The sequence below is a fragment of the Clytia hemisphaerica genome, unplaced genomic scaffold, assembly GCF_902728285.1.
Source record: "Clytia hemisphaerica strain Z4C2 unplaced genomic scaffold, Clytia hemisphaerica genome assembly, whole genome shotgun sequence".
Classification (NCBI taxonomy): Eukaryota; Metazoa; Cnidaria; class Hydrozoa; order Leptothecata; family Clytiidae; genus Clytia; species Clytia hemisphaerica.
The window spans coordinates 99,921-121,836 of record NW_027103708.1 but is presented as its reverse complement, the minus strand read 5'-3'; the positions used below and the strand labels follow the sequence as shown (position 1 = coordinate 121,836).

The window sequence follows — 21,916 nt, the reverse complement described above, 5'->3', positions numbered from 1 at the left end:
GATGGCTGAAGTATTAAGAACAAGTTAAGAACATTTTAAGGCTTTGCAGATTCTAAAATACACAATCTCTTATGAAAATGGCCAAAAAGCTCACAAAATGGTGAAAATAAGAACATGTTAAGAATATTTTTAGGCTTAGAGGTCAAAAAGTTAAGAACATCCGAAGGCTTCACAAATTTTGGATGTTCTTATAGAAAATACTTACTTTTGTAAAGGGGAGAAATAAAAAAGTTTTAAGCGGCTGGTCAATATATTACTAGATATGACACTCTTGATCGAGGAGAAAAATTGGACTCCTGGGAAAGAGATATACCCCAAGAAAGGACCTTGAGATTTCTTTAGAAAAAAAAACTTTTAAGGGGGAAAATAGGAAACATAAAAATATAGTTTTATATCTACAAAATAATATCGTACAAAAATTTGGTTTTCCTTTTCTTCCCTTTTTATAAGTATAAAAAATGATGACATAGCAAAAATTATATCGAGCTATATCTTAGATATCAACCCCGGAAAGCTGAATAAAAAATCCTTCATCCAAAAGAAACTAAAAAATTTGGTTTTTTTCACAATTATTACGAGTTTACACACTTATCATTTAAAGTTTGGCGAGTTCATAGTCTACGTAGCAAATAGATATTTCATTGACATTCAAAATTTCAGTATAAGCTTTTGTTGGAACCCTTGGGTTGGAATCTTATGACATTGTTGTCTCTCGGAGCTATACTATATTATTTTATTAAAATAAACCTTTCCTGTAGTGTTTATAGTGAGTCACCAACAATCTTGGTAATATAGTTCTATCCATTGTTTTCAGTACAGTATCGTTTTCCATGGTTGCTAGCCAATATGAATTAACCCTATATTTGTTAAAAAATCAGCTTAGTTGGAAATGCTGTATCAACAACCATCGCATGTGCTTTGAACCAAACTGTGTTGAATCGCATTAATTTTTGATTCAATACAACAACAGTTGTGGATTACTTGCAAATCTACCTCAACATCAACTTTTATGACTTCCTTCTACCAGATGTTTTCAACTTTGAACCAGCACCAGCTTTAGGTGGACTTGCACCGCGGTAATTTGATAGTTCAACTAGAAGAAAATAAGAAAAATCAAAATCAACAATATACACGGTTTTTATAAGAACAAGCTATATAAAAACATAAGGTTTTGATGGCTAAAATAGTAAGAACAAGGTAAGAACATTTAAGGCTTTTAGGACTCTAATACACCGAATTTCACTTCAAAAATTTTGAACATTCATAAAAAACGTCTACTGGAATAAATGTTTCAGACTAAAATGTAACCTAATCTATTAGACTGCAGGCATCCCGAAACAAAGTTTATTTAACATCTATGCCTTATCTATACATTTATGCCTTAAGATAAATGTTCATACAATGTTTGGCACCCGATCGTAACGGCTTATCCGGAAGTGTACGGTACCAAAGATTCTTTAAGACACATAAAACCCATAAAAAGTTAAGTTGAAAATTACCCGAAAAAGCTTGAGTTTGTAAACCTGTGTATGTCACGAAAAATTTCAAAACAGTGGTTAAATTCCAAATGTTACTTCTTTAGGAAAAATGACGCAATCTTAACTTATGTATAATGAAGAATTATGTTAAAATTGGCTGATAAAGCTACTTCACCCCTTTAAGATTCTTGTAAATGTTTAGCTCCCAATAGTTTTGCTTCCCACTCTTAAACCAACTTGATATCATCCGACATTCTCATCATAGGCGTTTGTTTCTCTATAAGAGCCCATTTTTGTTTTTTTAAGTATTTCGCAAGCCTACCTGGTTTACTTTTACAAATATAATTGAATTTATCTTCACAAGGGTAATCATTCCATTTGCCATCTGGCTTTATCAAAGCACAATCCTCGTTTTGGAGTCGTCCGCCATTATTTGGGTCCCCTGCGTCCCAATTATTGAAAGCAGTTGCGGTCGTGCTGAAAGAATATATATTATTTTTTGAATTTTGAAAATAACTAAAATAAAACAGCAAATTCATAGTAAAAGAGGTACAGCAGATCTGGATATAGAACAAATTTGCATGGGCAAAAGTATACTAGATGCCGACACAAACATTTTCCAAAATCATACAAGCTTTATAAAGTATGGCGATCGCTTTACCGAAACCTATAGAAATTCCCAAAATGTATGTTCGCTCGGTGTGGAAGAGAGAAAAAGTTCTTCTTTCTTTTGTCTAGAAATGCCGTGTCAGCAAACGGTGTAAGCAGTAGGTTCGTCTTGCAATTCCTGCATTAATAACACGCATACGTAATTTGTCGTTCTTTTAAACCACATGTAGTTTTAATTCCCGTGATAAACAAAGAGGAATGAATCCGTAGGGGTGATACAGTCACTTTCGGTCGGGGTTGTGGACGGCGAAATATAAAATTTGACCCCCTCAAGAGATGAATGGATGATCGCCCTTGAAATAAAGGAGATTGAATCTAAAGATTTCACTTACTTATCACTCCAGGCCCATCGTCCTTCCAAATCACCGTCCGTCATTCCCAACCACATATAGTTGCCTTGTAAAAGATCTCTAGTGATAAAGTCTTGTTCTGTCTTCGTTGTCACGGAAACAAGATCAGCACTGTTACCAAGACAATCATCTCTAGCAGCATACCAATTGAAATAGTTTCGTTTGACAATATAGCACGCACCACCTTCTAGGTTTTCAGCAAAGTAGACCCAGCCCTCTGGACAATCTAAGGAAAAGGAAGAAGAATGCGGTGAATTTAAGTTTGAGAATAGTTGCTGAGACAATATAAAATTATGTTAAGAGCGAATTTCCTGGGAGACCTGGGAATTTTATTCACTTTTCAAGGATCTAATACTGTTTTAATGTTCAAGGAATTCGGTAGAGGGAAAGTAGCATCTAATTTTAAATCTTCAATATTTCAGTTCAGCTCCTGAGAGAAAGGGGAAATGTATTGAGTTTTTCTTTCTATATTACAGGCACATACTTTGTCTTTACATTATGGTACAAAAAACGAGACTAAAATTCATGAATAATTCAAAATGCTGAAGGGCGGGGCTTTTGAGATAAGCCATATGGCCTGAACTCATACTGGTTTTAAGGAAGAACCATAAGCCTCTCAACGGGGTACAAAAGAAAGAGACTTTTAAAAAGATATAGTGAATTTTTTTATCTTGTGGCCCAGCAGTCAAAATCGGAAGTGGATATTTTCCGGAAGTAGTTGACTAGAAATAACATTCATTCATGCGATCATTCATTCATGCGATCATTCATTCATTCATTCATTCATTCATTCATCGGAACCGTCTTACGCTGTAGTTTATACTGCCTGCCAACTTGCAAGACACTGACACACAGTTTTTCAGATCAAGTGCGTTAGTCCGGCGTGAACCACTAAGGAACAAGGCCAAGACACTCTCCCCTCATCCATGATGTTTTGTGGAATCGATACCTAGCACAGCCACCGACAGGTTTCTTGAGTTTCTGTCTAACTAATTCCCCTCACATGACCAAGTGAATAACAGCACCGAGTAGGAATTGTACCCCGACCTCCTGGACGGCAGTCAAGATTGATAACCACTACATAGGGCACCTACCGGTTTGTATAATACTAAAATACCAACCTCTTTCTTGGTTCTTTTTTACTTCTGGGAGGGTATTCGAAATTTCTTTCTTGTAAGCTTTCCATTGTAATTTGAAGCCAGAATATTCACCAGAGTGGTCAGATACAAAGTTGATCTCTGCTTTGTTCGAACGCGTTTTAATAGATTCTAAATAGATGAAGATTATAAAAATCAAAACGTTTCTACTTGTCAAAACATATCACTTCATTCATCCAAAGAAACATATTGGAGTGTAATCACTGGAATGACTGTGCCATGATTAATTTTCACCCCCCCCCAAAAAAAAATACTAGGCAAAAAAGAACCCAAAAAATGCTGACGTCAGCAAAACTTGTTTTTTGAATAACTACAGCTTGACTAATGGTATAAACATGGAATTTGGACCAAAGTTGGACATCATACTTTTTGCAGGAAATGTTTTTTTGAATCTTGCTGACGTCAGTAGAAATCAGCAAAATACGAAATTTTGCGATAAAGTGCTGACGTCAGCAAAATTTCGAAACGTTTTTTTTCTCAAAATAATCCGTTTAATGATGTGCAACGTTGGTTGATGTTTTTACCATCAACCAAACTGAAGTTATTGTTAGAATCGTTTCCTTTGTCTTTGAGAGAGTTTCTGCTCTCGAAATTGAAGATGAGTAATAAAACAACTTACCTCTGATCGGGTTAACGCCGCAATAACGGCCTAATAAAGACGGTTTTCGGCCCCATCCATCTTTTATAACCACAGAGTCGTATTTGCATATTGAGTGTTTTTCCAAGTGAAATCGGATAAATTTCATTTGGATGAAGTATCCCTCAGGAACATCAATTTTCCATGAACATGTTTTCTCTGGCGGATATTTTGCAGGAAAATTTGGACTGTTAAATGACCCTTGCATACCAGTTTGAAGTCCACCACATCCTTAAAATCAAAATAAGAATGCTTTTATATAAGTACAATTTTATAAAAACATCGAGCTTAATTTTGGTCCAACCTGAAATTAAAATACAAAATGCTCAAGAAGAATGATATTTTATGATATCAAGAAGAATGTTATCTTACTACACAAAAATTTGTCAAAGCCAAATCGAATTATTTGCTGAACTAAAACAATACCTTCAGGTTGTTTTTCTTTGATTTCCCACGAGGCGCGGAATCCTGCTTTATTATCCTGACCGTCAGTGATCATGGTGACCCACAGTGAGTTGCTCTCAGAAATGATTGGTCCCGGAATTCGACTGCCGCAGAATTTACCGAATAATCTATTGTTGTGTTCTTTGTCTCTGACTTCCAGGTAATCGAATTTGCATGGTTCGTCAAAAAATTCTGCAAATGAACGTTTGTTAAAATAAAAATTGTTATCAACTTCTTTTTTGGTTTCATCAATTTGCTCGAAGAATTCTTTGATTTGCTGCTTTGACACTCTTTTAAGTTTTCTATTGCAGAGTTCGGTATAAAAGTTATCAAAAATATCTTCGCTATGAAATAGTGACTCGGGTCTTCTACTAGATAGATAGAATTGATATTTTACGTGGAAACCCCAGTTGGATAACTTTTAGACAGTCTTCAATTGTTTTCCAGGCCAGTTTGCTCGGCTATCTATCACATCAGCGAAGAGCAGGGATTTTGGACTGGGAACCCAGAGATTTGTAGCGCTGAAGCCTTTGACTACTCGGTCATTGTACTCCCTCTCGTCTATAGTAATGTTGACCTCAGGTATAGTAATATTATACAGATTAAACTCATTGGAGCTTCCTCGTCATCTTTTTACTTGAGAACCACAAGTTTAAAAAAAATCAAACTATCTTAACTTACTTTCGAAATCGAAGCTTTTGATTTGCAATACAATTTGGCTGTTCTTGTTACCGCGAATAATCCACGTGCAGTTTGTATGTGGAGGGTAGTTTGCTGGGTAATTGGGTGAATGGAATTGACCTTTGGTTCCCATCAATTCACCACCACATTTGGCTGCAAATGAATAAGAAAACATGGTGTAAATTAATTAGCATCGTCCTTTGAGTTAAATCAAATTGGGGTAAGAATCAAGATTTATGTAGCAAAAAAATGTGAAGTTTACACTTCAAAGGCTAGACTCAAGTCATACCTTTTAAAGACTTTATCGTGAATAGGATCGCAAAAGGCTAAACTTGGTACAGAACGGTTATGAGATAATTTATATAATCAGATTCGCATACACAGACCGCAATATTTGACGCTAAAAACATATGCGTGTTTATGTAGTTGTGTTTTTCCGCGACGGAGGCGATTAGATTTGATTTGTGTATATCCCGACAATCCGACGATCAGGGTTAGAACCAAAACGTTAAATAAACGTCCAAACAAGGTCGTGAACAAAATACTTACGACATGATTGAGTGTTGCATTCTTTATCTTGGTACGGTTTACCACTACAATATCGTCCACCGAACTTCGGTTTTGGGTTATTACACAGGCGTAAGCGACGTTTTTTACCACCACCGCATTCTTTGGTACATCTATAAAGAAAAGTTTCATCAATAAACAAATTCGAAGACTGTCTGCAAACTATGGTTCGTTCGCTTTAAATGTGCACTCATTTTTGCTACCATGTGGAAACCACGTTAGCATAATTTAGACTAATTCCCTAGAGGGTGGTTTTGATATCTTAGCAAGAAAAAGTGTACACTTAAAGCAAATGGACTTTAGTTTACTCCCTGGTTTCTTATAAGTTTCCCAAACCATTAATTGTAATTCATTATTTTGTCCAAAAACAAGCAAGTTTTGACGACCGGCTACTTTGTTATGAGAGATTATACCTGGTCTATTCCAAGCTACTTTAGCCTTTACTGGTACGGCTATAGGCTAACAAAGATATAGAAAAATGGCACAACGGAGTAGTTTAGGCTCTACAGCTACTCAGTTTGGTGATAATTAAGATAATAATAAGATGGTAATAATACAGAGTTCACTGATCTTTAATTATCCCTGGACCAAGCTATATTCGCCATCTTTGATCGAAGTTTTTTGAAGGTTAGTACCCGAGAAGAAGCCATTGTAGTGTTTGAAACTTTGCCTAACGACAAACGGCGCTACATCGTTAGTGTACAAGCGAAACTAGATCTAGCACTCTCTCCGCGGGTACCAATTTCAAAAAAACTCCGATCATAACATTTTGCTTGGCCGGTATTGGGTAACTTGGTCCAGGGATATATAAAGGTCAGTAAGTGAGTCACCTTAAAAATCCGAAAGAATAAGAAATCCTTACCGTGACCAGCTTTTCCATGCTCCCCACATGCCTGGTATAGGCGCATTAATAGGTTCAAGGGTGTCAGTATTATTAGCACCCAAACATAAGAAATTATCATCCCATCCATCACGCCCTTCTTTGGCGTACCATTGGATACAAGGCTGTCCTTTCTTACGCTCTTCCGGTGACCAACTTTAGGAGAAACAGAAAAAAATTAGAATTTGAAGTTGAATAGTTTAAAATTCTAAAACAGATAGCATGCGCGAAAAAAAAGGCGCGCGGAAAAGCCTTTTTTCGCGCACGCGGCTGCGCGAAAATTTTAAGATGCGTGAATTAAGTATTACAAATATGTAAAAATCTCATTTCAGCGCTCTTTTTAAGAGACGAGTCCTCTGATTAGGTTAAAATGTCTCTGGGCTTTAAGATCTAGCTATTAAAGGGTTCGCGAATATCACATTTTATGAGGTCCGCTAAAAATGAAACGCGCGAACATTAGAGGCGCAAAAAAATGAAAAGCGCGTGAAAATTAGTGGAACTAAGGTAAGGGTTTATCATGTTTAAATACTTACGTGAAATTGTAAGGTGCAGCGAGCGGTAGACAGAGGTAGTTATCGTACCATCGGTTTTTATGAGCTTCTTTTGGCTCGAAAATCCGAGTACATTTCATTCCAGCTATGGAACCTTGATCAGACCATCTCATCTGAATTTTTCGTTCACCTAACAATGCGGTAAGAAATCTCAAATTAGCTTGGTTCGGATTTAAAAAAAGGAATTTTCACATATATGAAAAAGCATTGTTTGTCGGCTAAGGCTAAGCTAAACCCTATTTTTCAATAAATATTCATCTATATATATTCCTTATCGTTCTTGTTTCAGTTTTCGTCCTTGTTTCTGTTTATAGTGGAAACAATTCTTCAGCTGCCTTACCAAACTTTAAGAGCTTAACTGCCTTAAGCAAGCCACTTAAGACATATTCTAGCATTATCACTACTATATATAAACACAGATTTAAAATTATCAACGTTGGAAATTTGAAGCTTTGTCCTTTTTGCCAAAAAGCTAAAACATCGATAGTAAAATGTGGTTTAAATACTGGGCTTAAAGGGATTATCAGATGATTTTTGATATTTGGCTTAGAGATACCTTTTATGGAACAGAGAGACACCTCTAAATCTTTTGACCCATTTTTTTCCAAAACTGAGATATTTGACTTTGAAATCTCTAGAAATGAGTCTTTTCACAGTCTCTACGTTGAATATCTACTATTTTCAAGAAAAATTTGAAAATTCAAAGTCAAATATCGCAGCTTTGGAAAATAATTGGGTCAAAAACTTTGGAGGTGTTTCTTGGGACCATGAAAGGTATCTCTAAGCCAAATGTTAAAAATCATCTGATAACCCCTTTTAAAACGAAATGAGCAAATCTGAATCTTACCGCGGTTGCAGAAAGAATAACTGCTCCATTCTCGATAATCTGCACGCTCGTAAACTAAAACACATTCCGCGTTCTTGTCAAGGTCTGCACGCAAACGTTCGAAACTAAAATCAGCCGGAAATTTCGGCCATTCTAAAATAGACAATAGAAAAGATATTAGCAGGATCACATGGACAAAATTTGCTGTATTGGGATTCAGTGTTCAAGTTGTTTTAGAAAAACAAAAAACATAACTGGATAACTCCTTAGATTAAAGATGTTATTTCAGCTTGCTATAGACCCAATGAAAACAATGGGAAGACTATAAAAAAGTTCTAGATTAATGGGCTATCCACATAAAAAGCATCAGCTCGACTCAACGATGAGAGGCCACAATATGATACGATTTCAAATCAATTCTCTTACCAGGGCATTCTTGAGTATTGCAAACACGTTTTTGAATCTTGTTTCCACCTTCACATTGTTGTTCACCGTTCTTAAGGCTGGTGCAAACACGCGTTCGCTCTTGAGTACCCCCGGCGCACGATTTATCACAAGCTGTCCAACTTGACCACATCGTCCAGCCACGGTTGATTGCTGGAACAATCAATAAAGAGAATTTAGAATGCGTGAAATTCATGATATGTATAGCGGAAATGTAATGTTTTGAGGATAATTCTAGCTGGCACGCAACGTTTATATAATGTTTACAACGTCCGTTTAACGTTAAATGAACGTTAAAACAACATTTGCCAACTGGACGTCACTTACAACCAATCAGTGCTAGTTTAAGTCAAGTGATCACCGTCGATTGCTTTCACTCACAGTCTTTGTTAGAATACCAAGAAAAGCAAAATGAAACAAGTAAAAATTTGTAGTTGCCTGTTAGACAGCAGCGTCGGCTTTTCCTTACACCCAAGCAGAAGCTGTTCAAAAATTCACTATCCACGTGAAGTCAGCTTGTTCTTAAAACAGCGAGGGTTTTTCTTAAGATTTTAGGAGGTGTCTTGTACTCACAGAGGTAAAAAGGTGTTTAGGTTTGTTTTCTGCTTACCTTAAATTTTAAGATTGGCCTTTTTCCCAAAGTGCAGAGGTTCTTAAAATCTACATGCGTGAGAAAACAGGCTAATCTCAAAATCGGGCGAGCGAAATCTTCTCTCGTATTGAAGAAGAAAAAGACTTACTGTCACATTGGTAAAGCAGGTTTGCTTGCTTGATATCCAAATCAGACAAGCGATCATTACCAAGTGTAAAGATTGTTTCATCCTTTGGTACAATGGTGTCTTTACCATTTTTAGTGAAGGCTTTTCGCCCATAATGCATAATACTGTGGTAATCATAAGCCACTTGTAACGACGTTATACGGTATGGATTGAATTTGGCAAATGCTTCTTTGTATTCTATGTGAAGGATAAGATTCTTATTTAATTAGGTAAAACGAAAAGGCACTTGAGATTTTTATCTCTGAAAAGTGTTTATCAGTATATGTTCATCAGAATCTATTATCTATTATAAGCGAAACATACAAAGCCCTAATATGTATAACCAAATCAAAATAAAACATACGACGCTTATGTTTTTTTTCAACAATTATCTATTAAATGTATTATTGGGTCGAGATTTTGGAATTTTCAGGTTCTCCCTGAAAAAAAGTTCATCAGAATGGCTATGAATACGGTATATATAATGGTACAAATATTTACAATAGCAAGTTCATGATAAAAAAACAAACCAGATACTTACGATCCATGATATTATCGGTGAATATTTTGACATGTTCATCCCGATCGGGCCTGTTCTGTTCGTGCCAGAACCCGATCACGTGACCAATCTCGTGCACCACTACTGAGGTGTGTAAGCAACCGTCACCAAGGGAAACGATTTGTCGGCCACCGCGACGACCAACGTCTGCATTACACCTTAGAAATGAAGAAATAAATTCGAGATTTCATAAATAACTAATAACTAGTAAACTAGCCAAGGGGTCTAAGTCAACCTCGCCCCCGTATATCCCATATTTACGTTACTGATCAACACCAGAGAATTCACGCTATCAGTAGGCATCAAAAAGCTGATACTACGCAGGGAACGAGGTTGGGTCCTAGTCCGTCCAGCTTTAAGTGTTCATCAATTTTTGTATTGTTTGCCATTTTTTTCGAATTTGCGATTCCATCAAAATATTCAGCCTCTAAAGTCCATTCGCTTTAAGTATTCACTAATTTTGTAGTTTGAATCGCAGGCCTCTACAAATCCACAGGTAGTATATCTATAAGGATCACGAATCCGATCACGAATCCGTTAGTGGATGCCAGCAGCCTACTAAATGATGTGGAGAAGTGACAAAAAATTTCGTAACATGTACAATGACGAATATAACAGAAACTATGGCAATTCTTACCCATAATTCATTGCAAACTCTACATAATCTTTTTCATTTTCTCTGGGCGAGAACCGAATACACGTGTTCTTTTCCCATTCAAACATGGCGCCTTTAATCGTCTGCTTGGCATTCTCAATGAATTCTGAAAATGAGAACATTGAAACACTGTTGAATTGAACACTGACCTCTATTTTAACCTTGAACTGAGTTTTATACACCGATCTTTAGTTCAAGGTTTTTTTTAATTTCGTAGGTTAGGCATTTCTAAACAAATACGGAGTAAAAGTAGAGAGTCTTTCACCACATTGACCTAGCACCCTGTCTGGGAGTGCTCGGGATTCGAACACAGTCCATTGCAGTGCAAGTCTGTGATCGAAACCTTTACACTACCAATCGGCAGAATGTTAGTGAGACACAGTGATAGCGTGATGCAGATATTGTAAAAACTCTGAACAACAAAGATTTTGAATGGCCGGGATGAGGAACTGGCTTCATAATATGAGGATTAGTGATCACAACTATCTTATTTTAAACTAAACGCCTTTACTTTGATTCTCCTAGATTTAGGGCATCTAATCGAGCCCTAAAATTGCTGTCCTTATTGAATTTCTCAAAATTCCGATCAAAGATTTTGGTTGCCCGGGATTGGAAAATTATCTCCAAGTTTATATAAAACTCGGCTAATATAGGACACGGACTTATTGTACCAACCAATTAAACATCTATCAAAAAAAATCTTTGTACCAAAAGCTAAACAAAAGAGGATTGGGTGCCTGGGTGGAACCTTAATCCGAAAGTTTTTTAGCTTAAATGGTGTTCTATTTGTTCTATTGTGATTTCTAGGCTGCTTGAGTTTTCACACGACTTAAATTAAGTTTCTCTGATTTGAATGAAATCATTGAGTTTCCGCTGTTCACGGAGGTCATTTAAAACCGAATCGTGCCAGCACTTTTTCTTTAAAAGATTGACTATGGATTAAGAATTCTATCTTATCAATGGACCATGGGACGCCAGTCCAGTTTGTCAGTAATCCCAATATTATTGCAACGTTAGATAAATATTGCAAAAAAATTGTTTGTTTATCTTTTCGGCTTGAATTAAATCCCTAGACCAGACCCCATTGACGTATGTAATTTTCGAGTAAAATCTGATGAAATTCGCGAAAAATTCATTCATCAAGTCAACCAATGTGTTTTTGAGTTACCTGCGAGTTTTTTTTCCATTCGCGTTTAGCAATACAATTTATACACTTTCTAATTTGATGTATTCGACATGCTCCGTTATTCGATAATATTGAAAGTCCTCGTCAACAAGAAACTCTAATAAACGAAGCTTTACTACCCGATCATTCTGTTATTAGATGAAAATCCAATCCCCCCTTGAAAATCGAATTAGAGAGCGTCAACTGTGCATCAGACATTGTCTTCAACAATAAAAAGCCGCTGAGAATGGTCATGCTGCTAGCTGGTCTTTGGTGTTTTCAAGAATTTTTGATATGATCAAATATTCATGTTTATATCCTTTAATTTTAGCAAATTCTCGCGTTGCTCTAAATGATTCGTCAATGCTGAAATCTTTTTTGGAATTTTAGTCTCAAAGTAGTGGCAAAAAACAGAATATAGACGGATAAATCTTTAAGAAAATAAACGAAATCACGTAAATGATATCATTTATAAACTTTTTTTACAATATAAGTGTATTTATTTACGTTTTCGTATGAAATCAAAGGCGGTCAGGGGCGTTTAAAATCATTATTTCTATTACCGTTCTGTAAATTAGAGTTTTTGAGAGTTTCGCGTGTTCATAAAAATGGTAGATTTTGTTATTTACATCACACGTCGTTCAAACCTGTTACAAGTCGTATTCTCGAAAGTTCTATGTTCCAGATTATTAAAATAATATGGCACCTAAGAAGAAGACCCAAACACATTCAGCAACCATTTCAGAGACGGAAGATTTAATGGCTGTTGTTGATAAAGGTATTTTGACATCGGTAAGACAAGGGATACAACCCTAATTAAGGGTACCAACAAAACCAAAGTTTACCACAACAGCAAGGGGCTCCATTAGCACAAGGGGGTCAAAGGGGCTACAACAGTAAAACGAACCTATAGCTTGTCAGCAAAAATTTTTTCAATCTCCTGGAAGACAAGTTTGACAGGGCAGATGAAAAAAGGGGAAAAGACAATTCTTTTTTTAAAAGCTCAAATCAATACTATGAAAACTAAACAATCTGTATATGACTTTGAAAACATATCAAATAAGCACCAATACATGTTTGTTCAAAATATATACGAACCAAATAACGAGACAAAAGTTTTATCTTATGTGGTCGATAAAATTGAGGATCAATTAATTTAAACGCAAGAAAATTATCAAGTACGTAGATAGTTCCATAGAAGGGTGGGACACAACCAATGGATATTTGCCCAAAGGTTTAGCAGATGATTCGAATAACGATTCCAAGCTTCGAGGAGCAGAAGGTAGGTTCATTTCGAAAGAAACCACAAACAAGGCCTTGCCAGCCAAGGGCCGTCCAAAAGATTCGCACCATCTCATCCAAGCCAGGTTCGAGGATTACCAGTGGTGCCTCAGCCACAATCGATACAACAAAGTTTTCCTCAGCATGAAGTGGGCATATGAATTTTCAAGGGCCCTTTTTATTTCAGTCCACAACATTAACCAGAGCCAGCCAATCAGGTACTTAAACCCACTTAACAAATGTTACATCTGTGGTGTAACCAGGACATCGGAAGCAGCAGTGATCTAAAAAAAAAAAAAAAAAAAAATCAGGAATGGATAAGGCTAAGAATAATATATCATGCTTTGAAAAGAGTTCAAGGGTTAAAGGGAGTTTGAGAAAACACGTTCAGTTTTGAAGGAAAGTTTTAGAGGCTAGTCCTCATCAAGTATTGGTGTGTTCAAGGAATCAGAATAGCTTGTTTTTTAGACGAATGTTTGTCAATAGATTATCCAAGCCTGTAACTGAGATTCAATGGTTGGGTATACAGGTCAATTTCAAAAATAAAACTTACTCTGTTTCTGAAAAACGCATCAAATCTTTACTGACTTCACTTGAAAACATTTTTCGACACCCAACACGCGTCACAGCAAGAGAGTTATCTTGTGTAGCGGGAAAAATAGTTTCTATGAAATTCGTTTTTAAGAAATGTTATTCGTCTAAAAACTCGTTTGATTTACAAAATTAATAGAATCCAGAATGACTTGGGATAAGAGAAGAGATTTGACATTTTATCACGACGTCCTTAGGGAATTGTTATTTTGAAAATTAAACTTACGTGATTTGAATACAGTTTAAAAATATTTTCAGATGCTAGCTCCACGGGAATTGGAGCAATTTTAAATATTATGTTTGTTATAAAAATTTTACAACAGATAGAGAAAGGGGAGAGTTCCACGTACATGGAGTGATTGGCTATTAAATATGCCATGGAGTCGTTATTGACCAGTTTTTAGACAATAAACCAATTTTGTGTCATACAGATAACATATGTACAGCCATAATTGTCAAGTTGGGCAAGAATTAAAGTTTGTTACAACAGTTGGCAAATGATGTATTTACGATTTGTAAGAGAAAAGATATAAAATTGACAGTGACTTGGATTGCTCGAAAATACAACGAGAAAGCAGACGAAGTAAGTAAAACAGTAGATTATGACGACTGGTTTATATAAACAAAATTTTGCGAATGCGATACAGAAAATTGGGCCAAAGTAACGATAGATTTATTTGCCGACAGTGTCAACATAAAGTGTAATCGGTTTTGTTCCAAGTATTTTTACCCCGGAAGTTTTAAGACACAGATGCTTTTTAATTGGACAGGAGAATTTTGTCATATTGAATCACCCATCTATTTAATTCCCAAAGCAACTAAGCATTTTCTAGCTTCTAAAGGGAGAACAAAAGGTGTTTTGATCGTGCCTTACTGGACTTCAGCAGTATTTTGGCCATTCCGTTTCACGTTTTTCTAATTGATAATCACGTTATTTAGATTTCGGTACAAGGAGGAATGTTCTTAATTCTAACATTTTTACTTTTAGAGTTTTTAACATCTTCACAGATTTTAGGAAAAGCAAACGCGTCGATTACATGCTCAACAATCAGGGATGAGTTGAAACAAATTTTGGAATTCGTGGTTTATCACAAATCGTTATATTGGTTGCACAGTTTAAGGTCAGCAGCTGTGTTCGCAGCTTCTAATGTCAGTATAAAGAAAGGATTTTTGACGAAAATGGACTTTGACGTCTGGAAAGTATCAAGAATAGAGATATATCAAAGAATATGGAAGTTTATTATACGTTTCTAGAAATAAAGGGTTAATTAGCGTTAATTATTATCAATTTATAAAACTATTCTTCCTCAGTTCAAGCAAAAGCGCACTTTGTCTCATGCTCTTAGTCGACAGGATTTGGTACGGCTCCTACTACTACTAGAATACATTAAATCTGTCTCGAAATCGAGATTTCAGTTGTTGTTTCATCGTGTTTTCAATTTTCATTGGGTCTTTGACAAGATTTTAGAAGAATTAGGAAATAAATTAATTTATTTTCGTTTCGTAGATAAGAAAATAAGTGTATTTATTTACGTTTTCGTATGAAATCAAAGGCGGTCAGGGGCGTTTAAAATCATTATTTCTATTACCGTTCTGTAAATTAGAGTTTTTGAGAGTTTCGCGTGTTCATAAAAATGGTAGATTTTGTTATTTACATCACACGTCGTTCAAACCTGTTACAAGTCGTATTCTCGAAACTTCTCTTCCTCCTTTTTGTTTTTGGAGAATTAGAATTTACGCTAAAGGCAAAAGATTTTATGATACCTTATATTGTTTTTAAACGAATATGATTTTCAATTTCAGATTTTAGGTATTTTAGCATATAATTGCCCAATTAGATTAAAAAATTCGATTATCGAGTAATCTCATACATTTTCAGGTTGCAAACATTTCAAATTGCATAAGTTTTAAAATTGCGTAAGTTTTCAAAATTGCTTACGTTTTCAATTTGTATACGTTTTTCAAGTTGTATACTTTTTCGGGTTGTATACGTTGTCGGGTTGTATACGTTTTCGGGTTGTATAATTTTTCAGGCTACATACGGTTTCAGGTTGTATGCGTTTTCAAGTTGTATAAGTTTTTAGGTGGGGTGCGTTTTTTAGGTCGGATGCGTTTTTAGGTGGGATGCGTTTTCAGGTTGTATGCGTTTTTGGGTTACATACGTTTTCAGGTTGTATGCGTTTTCGGGCTACACACGTTTTCAGGTTGTATGCGTTTTCGGGCTACACACGTTTTCAGGTTGTATGCGTTTTCGGGCTACACACGTTTTCAGGTTGTATGCGTTTTCGGGCTACACACGTTTTCAGGTTGTATGCGTTTTCGGGCTACACACGTTTTCAGGTTGTATGCGTTTTCGGGCTACACACGTTTTCAGGTTGTATGCGTTTTCGGGCTACACACGTTTTCAGGTTGTATGCGTTTTCGGGTTACATACGTTTTCGAGTGGCATACGTTTTCAAGTTTATATGGTTTCAAGTTGTTTTATTGAGTTTTTAGGGCTCGAACTGCGACCCTCCACGGTTTTTGTTTCTAGCAGCCTAGTTCTCAGAGACAGTCAGGGCACCCAAATTGGCGAACCGGGGCTAGAAAGTGTTTTCATCCGAGGGGGTCAAGGAACGAGAGTAGTTGTATTATTTTTTAAACTACGATTATGATTAGGGTTAGGACTAGGGCTAGGAATAAAATTATAGTTAGAAATAGAACTAGGGATTAATATATTTTTCATATTTTATAAGATGGTTTTGGATATAAATACGACACAGGATTTGGTACGGCTCCTACTACTACTAGAATACATTAAATCTGTCTCGAAATCGAGATTTCAGTTGTTGTTTCATCGTGTTTTCAATTTTCATTGGGTCTTTGACAAGATTTTAGAAGAATTAGGAAATAAATTAATTTATTTTCGTTTCGTAGATAAGAAAATAAGCTGCTTACATATGATTAAGACCTAGAACCGGCTAAACAACATTCAAAAGAGAAAAATGTTACGAAATTTATTTGTAGAACGGTTCAACAGACACAGCTATATGCTTTCTTAGTATCAGGCTAATTAAGACGAGCCCAATGAAGTATAAGCCCGAAGGGGCTAGAATCGAATCTTTAACCTTTCTCAGGCAAGAAAAAGTGAAGCCTTAAATATGCGCCGTATTTTTGATGACGGATTGAATTTAGCGATTTCTTTGTTTTCGAGTGGCTTTTTTTTAATCTAGCGGAAAATTTTACTCTCAATCCGGAATTTGTATAAAACCACACGGAACGCTCAAGACCGCACAACTTTGGTAAGATTTAGTGGCTTCAAATCCTACCAGGGGGTTCGATTCTAGCCCTTCAGGCTTATACTTCATTGGAAGAGCCTAGGTTGCCAGCATCCGTCTGTTTTGTTTCTGTTATAAGGCACACATGCAAATCGACCTAAAAAAATCACGTTCGCTCGAGGTGAAAATTGCCGGTATCACATAAATTTCAGGAGAAAAGGAAATGGTGGTACACAGGGTCATTATTTCGCCATTTTATTCAATTTTAGTGACAAAAGTTCAAATAGAGAGGTTCTCAACACCAAAAACTTGTTTGGTAGAAAATCTGATAAGTAGAAGCGTTTTTCTAGTCTTATTTACTTTCTCTATAACGACATCTACTTCAGGGGTGCGCCCAGCCAAAGGCGGTTCGAAAGGAGGCGGCGTTATCACATTGCATCGGACACGCCCGAAAAGATTAAGAGTAAAATAATAAACAACGCGAGTTTTTGGATGAAATCACCACAAAGAAAAGCTGTAATATTTTAAATGATTCCGGGTAAATGTTGAAACAATGAAATCACCGCGGTGATTTTAAGCTATTAGAACGAACATTCACTATCTTTCGATCTTTGTTTTTGAGAATTTGCCGGTACGTAGAAGACTTTTTCAACTTATAATGTGATTACTGGGTGATTATTTCTAGATGATCTTTTTGAGAATCATGTCCTAACGATATTATTTCGAGGAGATAAGAAAGGTTGAAAGGAATGTTTGTATTTTCCTATTTCGTGGTCAATGGTAGTAAAGGTGCGCTACCCATATAAAACACTCCCGATATACTCGATATACCCCGGGTATAGGTACGATCTATCATTCATTTAGTCTATTGGTATTGTGATATCTTAAGTTAGAGATGGTTTATGTATGTAAATTACAAAGAATTATGGAATAAAAAGAATCGAATTCAAAAGTGCACTGGGCATCAGAATTCTCCGGAGCTAATTTTTCATTCGCTAGCCTATATCAAAAACAAAGCAAATCCCTGCAGTTGCGATTCGGAAAACTGGTTAGCGACACGGTTCTCTAATTTGGATAACGCAAATTTTATTCAAATCTTTTCGGTAACAAAAACATCTTTTTTATCACGTTAAGGCCGGTCTCCACTTTCGCGCAAAATGAGCGAAAACTTTTTGACGTTTTTGTAAGGTCATTGGTCGGTTGAAAAAAGAAGCAATTCCATTGGTCGAAATTGATGTAATGGTTGATGTACGCGCCAAACCTTTTTATAACGTAATCTGTTCTTCAGGCAAAAAAGGTTGAGAAAAAGACTGTCACCCATTTCGCGCGAGAGTTTGATTTGGCATTAAGATTGATTTTTATAACGTTACGGACGATTTTTTTGACATTACGAAACTTACCTAGTGTCCTAGAGAAGGTGTACGGGATGACAGCACCAGGCCATAAACGTCTTTTGAACACAATGGCAGCGTCTTGTTCAGTTGAGCTGCCTACTTTCTCTTCGTCATACGGGACTCTCATGTCCATAACATATTTCTCTGAAAAAGTAGATCGAATGAATGAATGAATGAATGAATGAAATATTGAGCCTAAATTTTGTTCGAATTTTACGGCCGCTTCCAGCGCACCCTCCCGTGATCCACTCCCAGTAACGAAGTTGTATATCAACGTACCTCCCTGATCCAGGGACGATTTGGACAAAATTTATATCACAACAGGGCTCGTTAAATCTTATTGTACCAAGGAGTAAATCCGGCAAATATTTGACAAGATTTGCTGAATTAAATCTCCACCGAAATTCAATAAATCTACCATTCGTCAAATGAGATTCTCGCCAAACTTAACAAAAAGATTACCAATGCAAAAAAAAAAAAAAATATTTTTATAATTTTAAGTGTCTCAACTTCCCGAATCGCCAAATTAAATTCCCGCCATTAGATCCATACAAAAGTTAATCTACACATGGGTAACTAAAAATATACCTACTATACCTTTTTATACTATCGAGTTAGAGTAAAGGTGATCTTTATTAAGTGAAACAAATGAAGGAAGCGAAGGAAGGAGTATAGTATGCCCGGAAGATCTCAGTTGACATTTTTGCGTAAAGTTAAGGCATTGCTTACATCTTGTTTTCTAATTTCATATTTGTATAGAAAAGATTTTAAAGAATTGAAAAGAGGAGAATTGAAAGGAGGAGAATTCAAGGAGATTTGAGATATTGGTAAGTTTATCAAAATTAAAATTTAAAACCCCCTGTGTGATGACATTACCACGGATAAGGGGGCTGTTAGATTTTTTTTCAGTCTCTGTTAAGTGACAATGCAACTAAACACCTATCAACCATTAGCAACTACCTATCAACCAATAGCAACTTTTGAAGGGACTGGTAATGAATTTACAACTCTTGGCGCACGACATTTTTAGGCATTACTAGTTTTCTCGAAAACTGACCGCGCTACTAAGGGCTGATAGCATAGATTTATAAAGCCCGAAGGGCTAGATGTCGTACTTTTGCTGAAAAGTGTGCCGTGGTTAGGTAGGAAATCCTACCTAGGTCACGTGACATTACAATTGAATTTCAGCGTTTGACCAATCAGAAGCTACGCGGATTTTTGAGAACAATAGAAACTATATTTCTTGCGATATTCACTTTTTTTTGTATGCGATGGTTTAAAGTACGACATCTGGCCCTTAGGCCTACAATGAGCTCGATAATAAAAGTACTAAAATGAATGATTGCGACATACCTCCTTTTCGGTTCTGGTTCTTCAGCGCTGCTTTTTCGATGCGGCTCCATAGCTCACTCCCATCAGCGGCCAAAACACCAATATCCGAAAAACAATTACAAAAAACAACCAAAAAAATCACCAGGGGGATTTTCGGTAAATCATAAATCATTTCTCTTTGCGTCTCTTCTGTTTCTCAAAACAGGGTTTAAAAAAAAATATTTTCCGTCTATATAAAGTATAGTATTTGTATAGTATTTATAATTAAATTTCTTTTCGGTAATTTGTAATTTCTACAATCAAATATTTCACCAATCCAATGATTGTCCAGTTAAATTGATTGTGTCATGTGTGGATAAGTCAAACAAATATTACTATAACTCCACACAAAAAATTCGGTTTTTACTCAAGTCCAATCAAAACGTTCCTATAAGCTTTCTCCTTTTCAGTCCGTATTTTCGTGTTCTTTATATTTAATTTATTTTTCAAATTTTATTTGGTTAAGTATTTGGTTCAAGTTTTTTGCTAGGAAAAGATTACATCATAATTACGAAATTATATCATATGCATATCGACAATTCTGTCGGAACTCATTATGATTATTATGAATCAAGACGTCCAACAAAATCACCGCCAAATTGAGTCAGAAATTCATTCAAATAGTTAGATTTGAATCATCGTATTCTTTTATAAGAACAACGAGGCTTAAAAAATGCAAAAAAATAAGAATAATTTAAGAATAAACCTGAGCCTGGAATGGATGAATTTGAAAATCTCTAAAACGGCTCCAAGTAGTTTATAAAACGGTATAAAACCTGAGATACCTCCATTTTCCTTTAAATAAGAACAGGATAAGAACAATTTGAGGCTCAAAATAACAACAGCCTAACCTTAGCTGGCTTTTACAAAACGAATCTTACTTTCCGAACAAACGAACAAACAAACAAACTAATCACCTCAAATAACTATGCTTATGCTTCTAAGTAAGAGATAACTTTCATCGACACCAAACATGGCTATGTGCTGCAATACACACTTGTTTTATATAAGACCATGGCTGAACCTGAGATTGTTCTTGAATTTCTATTGTTCCAAACAATAGAGCCATTGTTGCAAAGTAAGCTAGAAAAGAACAAGATCCGAACTAGACCAAAGATAAAGAGGTCTTAATTATTACTTATTGGCGTACATCGATTACCATCACAAACCATCTCAAGTGGTGACAAATTAGTAATGTCAATCTCTATGTAAGTAATATCTTATAATAACCTCTTCAAATGAAATCAGTAAACATTTGAGGAGAAAGATTCTCACGTTGATGAAAAAAATTCACAAACTCCTACGTTTTGTGGGCGAAATTGATGTCGAACCGTTGTCAGAGTTCAAAGTCAAGACTAGGAACTAGAGTGTATGAAATGATGTTTCTTTAACAAATTGAAAAACTTCTGCTCTTAAAACACGTGTTGCCATATCATTTTTTGTTAAAGTCAAAACAAGGGAAGACAATTAATAAACAAATTCAAACCAAATATAATTATCAACCCAAACACCATTAAGGGAATTAGGTTCGAGTTTAGCAGGGTCGGTTTACGTCAAACCATTCATCCACAAGCCCGTCAATGCAACGACTTCAGAAATTAGACGTTAATCGAACCTGACACACTCACGCTCAACCCCCTTTCATAGATTCGTAGTGTTATGGTTATGTAATGTTTTCTACGGAAAGACCCCGGTTTTTGACAGTAGTGGCAAACTTTATACAACTTTTGTCCAGTTTAAATTTGCCACTACTGGCTAAAACCGGGCTATTTCCGTAGAAAACATTACGTCATGAATATCATGAACTCTTAGTGTTATGGTTATCTAATGGTTCTGAAAATTTTGACATTTCAGTATTGAAAATACAAAGTTAATAGGCATTTTCGACAACCATCAGAGCTATGTTATCTCCATAAAAAAACAATTTGCAAATAAATATTGTAAAGTCAGCAGTTCCAGTGATCAAAAGACATTCGAAACCATCTAAGATCTATCAGTAAATTCATGACATATTTTGTGTGTTAAACTCGGTTAAACTAGAACATTGATAGCCAAGGAATGCAAAACAACCTACTACATATTCTACTACCGAGCTGACACATAACGTCTTTACAACGTTCTTCTAAGGTCCATATACGTTAGAAAGCCGTTGCTTTGATCTATACTAGCTGGGATAAGAGGAACATCGATGTTAGGCATGT

The 21,916-nt window shown here is 35.9% G+C and overlaps 1 protein-coding gene and 1 long non-coding RNA gene across 2 annotated transcripts; one reads left to right on the top strand and one right to left on the bottom strand.

Moving 5' to 3' along the window:
- Positions 1-578: 578 nt before the first annotated feature.
- On the bottom strand, positions 579-20,197 carry LOC136804135 (bone morphogenetic protein 1-like). The gene is made up of 17 exons (XM_067060871.1): positions 19,698-20,197; positions 18,351-18,488; positions 10,639-10,762; positions 9,984-10,159; positions 9,425-9,640; positions 8,667-8,837; positions 8,262-8,393; positions 7,397-7,544; positions 6,846-7,019; positions 5,966-6,096; positions 5,417-5,569; positions 4,718-4,927; positions 4,274-4,522; positions 3,619-3,765; positions 2,480-2,723; positions 1,801-1,955; positions 579-1,093 (listed from the first exon to the last, which is right to left on the bottom strand). The coding sequence occupies exons 1-17, from the start codon at positions 19,846-19,848 to the stop codon at positions 1,008-1,010; spliced, it is 2,805 nt and encodes a 934-aa protein (XP_066916972.1). The 5' UTR covers positions 19,849-20,197; the 3' UTR covers positions 579-1,007.
- LOC136804136 (uncharacterized) lies at positions 13,942-15,097 on the top strand. Its single transcript, XR_010846245.1, has 2 exons — positions 13,942-14,276; positions 14,682-15,097. It is a non-coding gene; the product is annotated as an uncharacterized lncRNA (long non-coding RNA).
- Positions 20,198-21,916: the final 1,719 nt, after the last annotated feature.

Bases quoted from the DNA above. Each gene is read 5' to 3' on its own strand.
- LOC136804135 (XM_067060871.1), bottom strand. From the start codon at position 19,848: ATGATTTATGATTTACCGAAAATCCCCCTGGTGATTTTTTTGGTTGTT. The intron at 7,545-8,261 runs GTAAGATTCAGA...CCGCATTGTTAG, and splicing joins TTATTCTTTCTGCAACCGCG to GTGAACGAAAAATTCAGATG. The intron at 4,523-4,717 runs GTATTGTTTTAG...TTTGATTTTAAG, and splicing joins CAAAGAAAAACAACCTGAAG to GATGTGGTGGACTTCAAACT.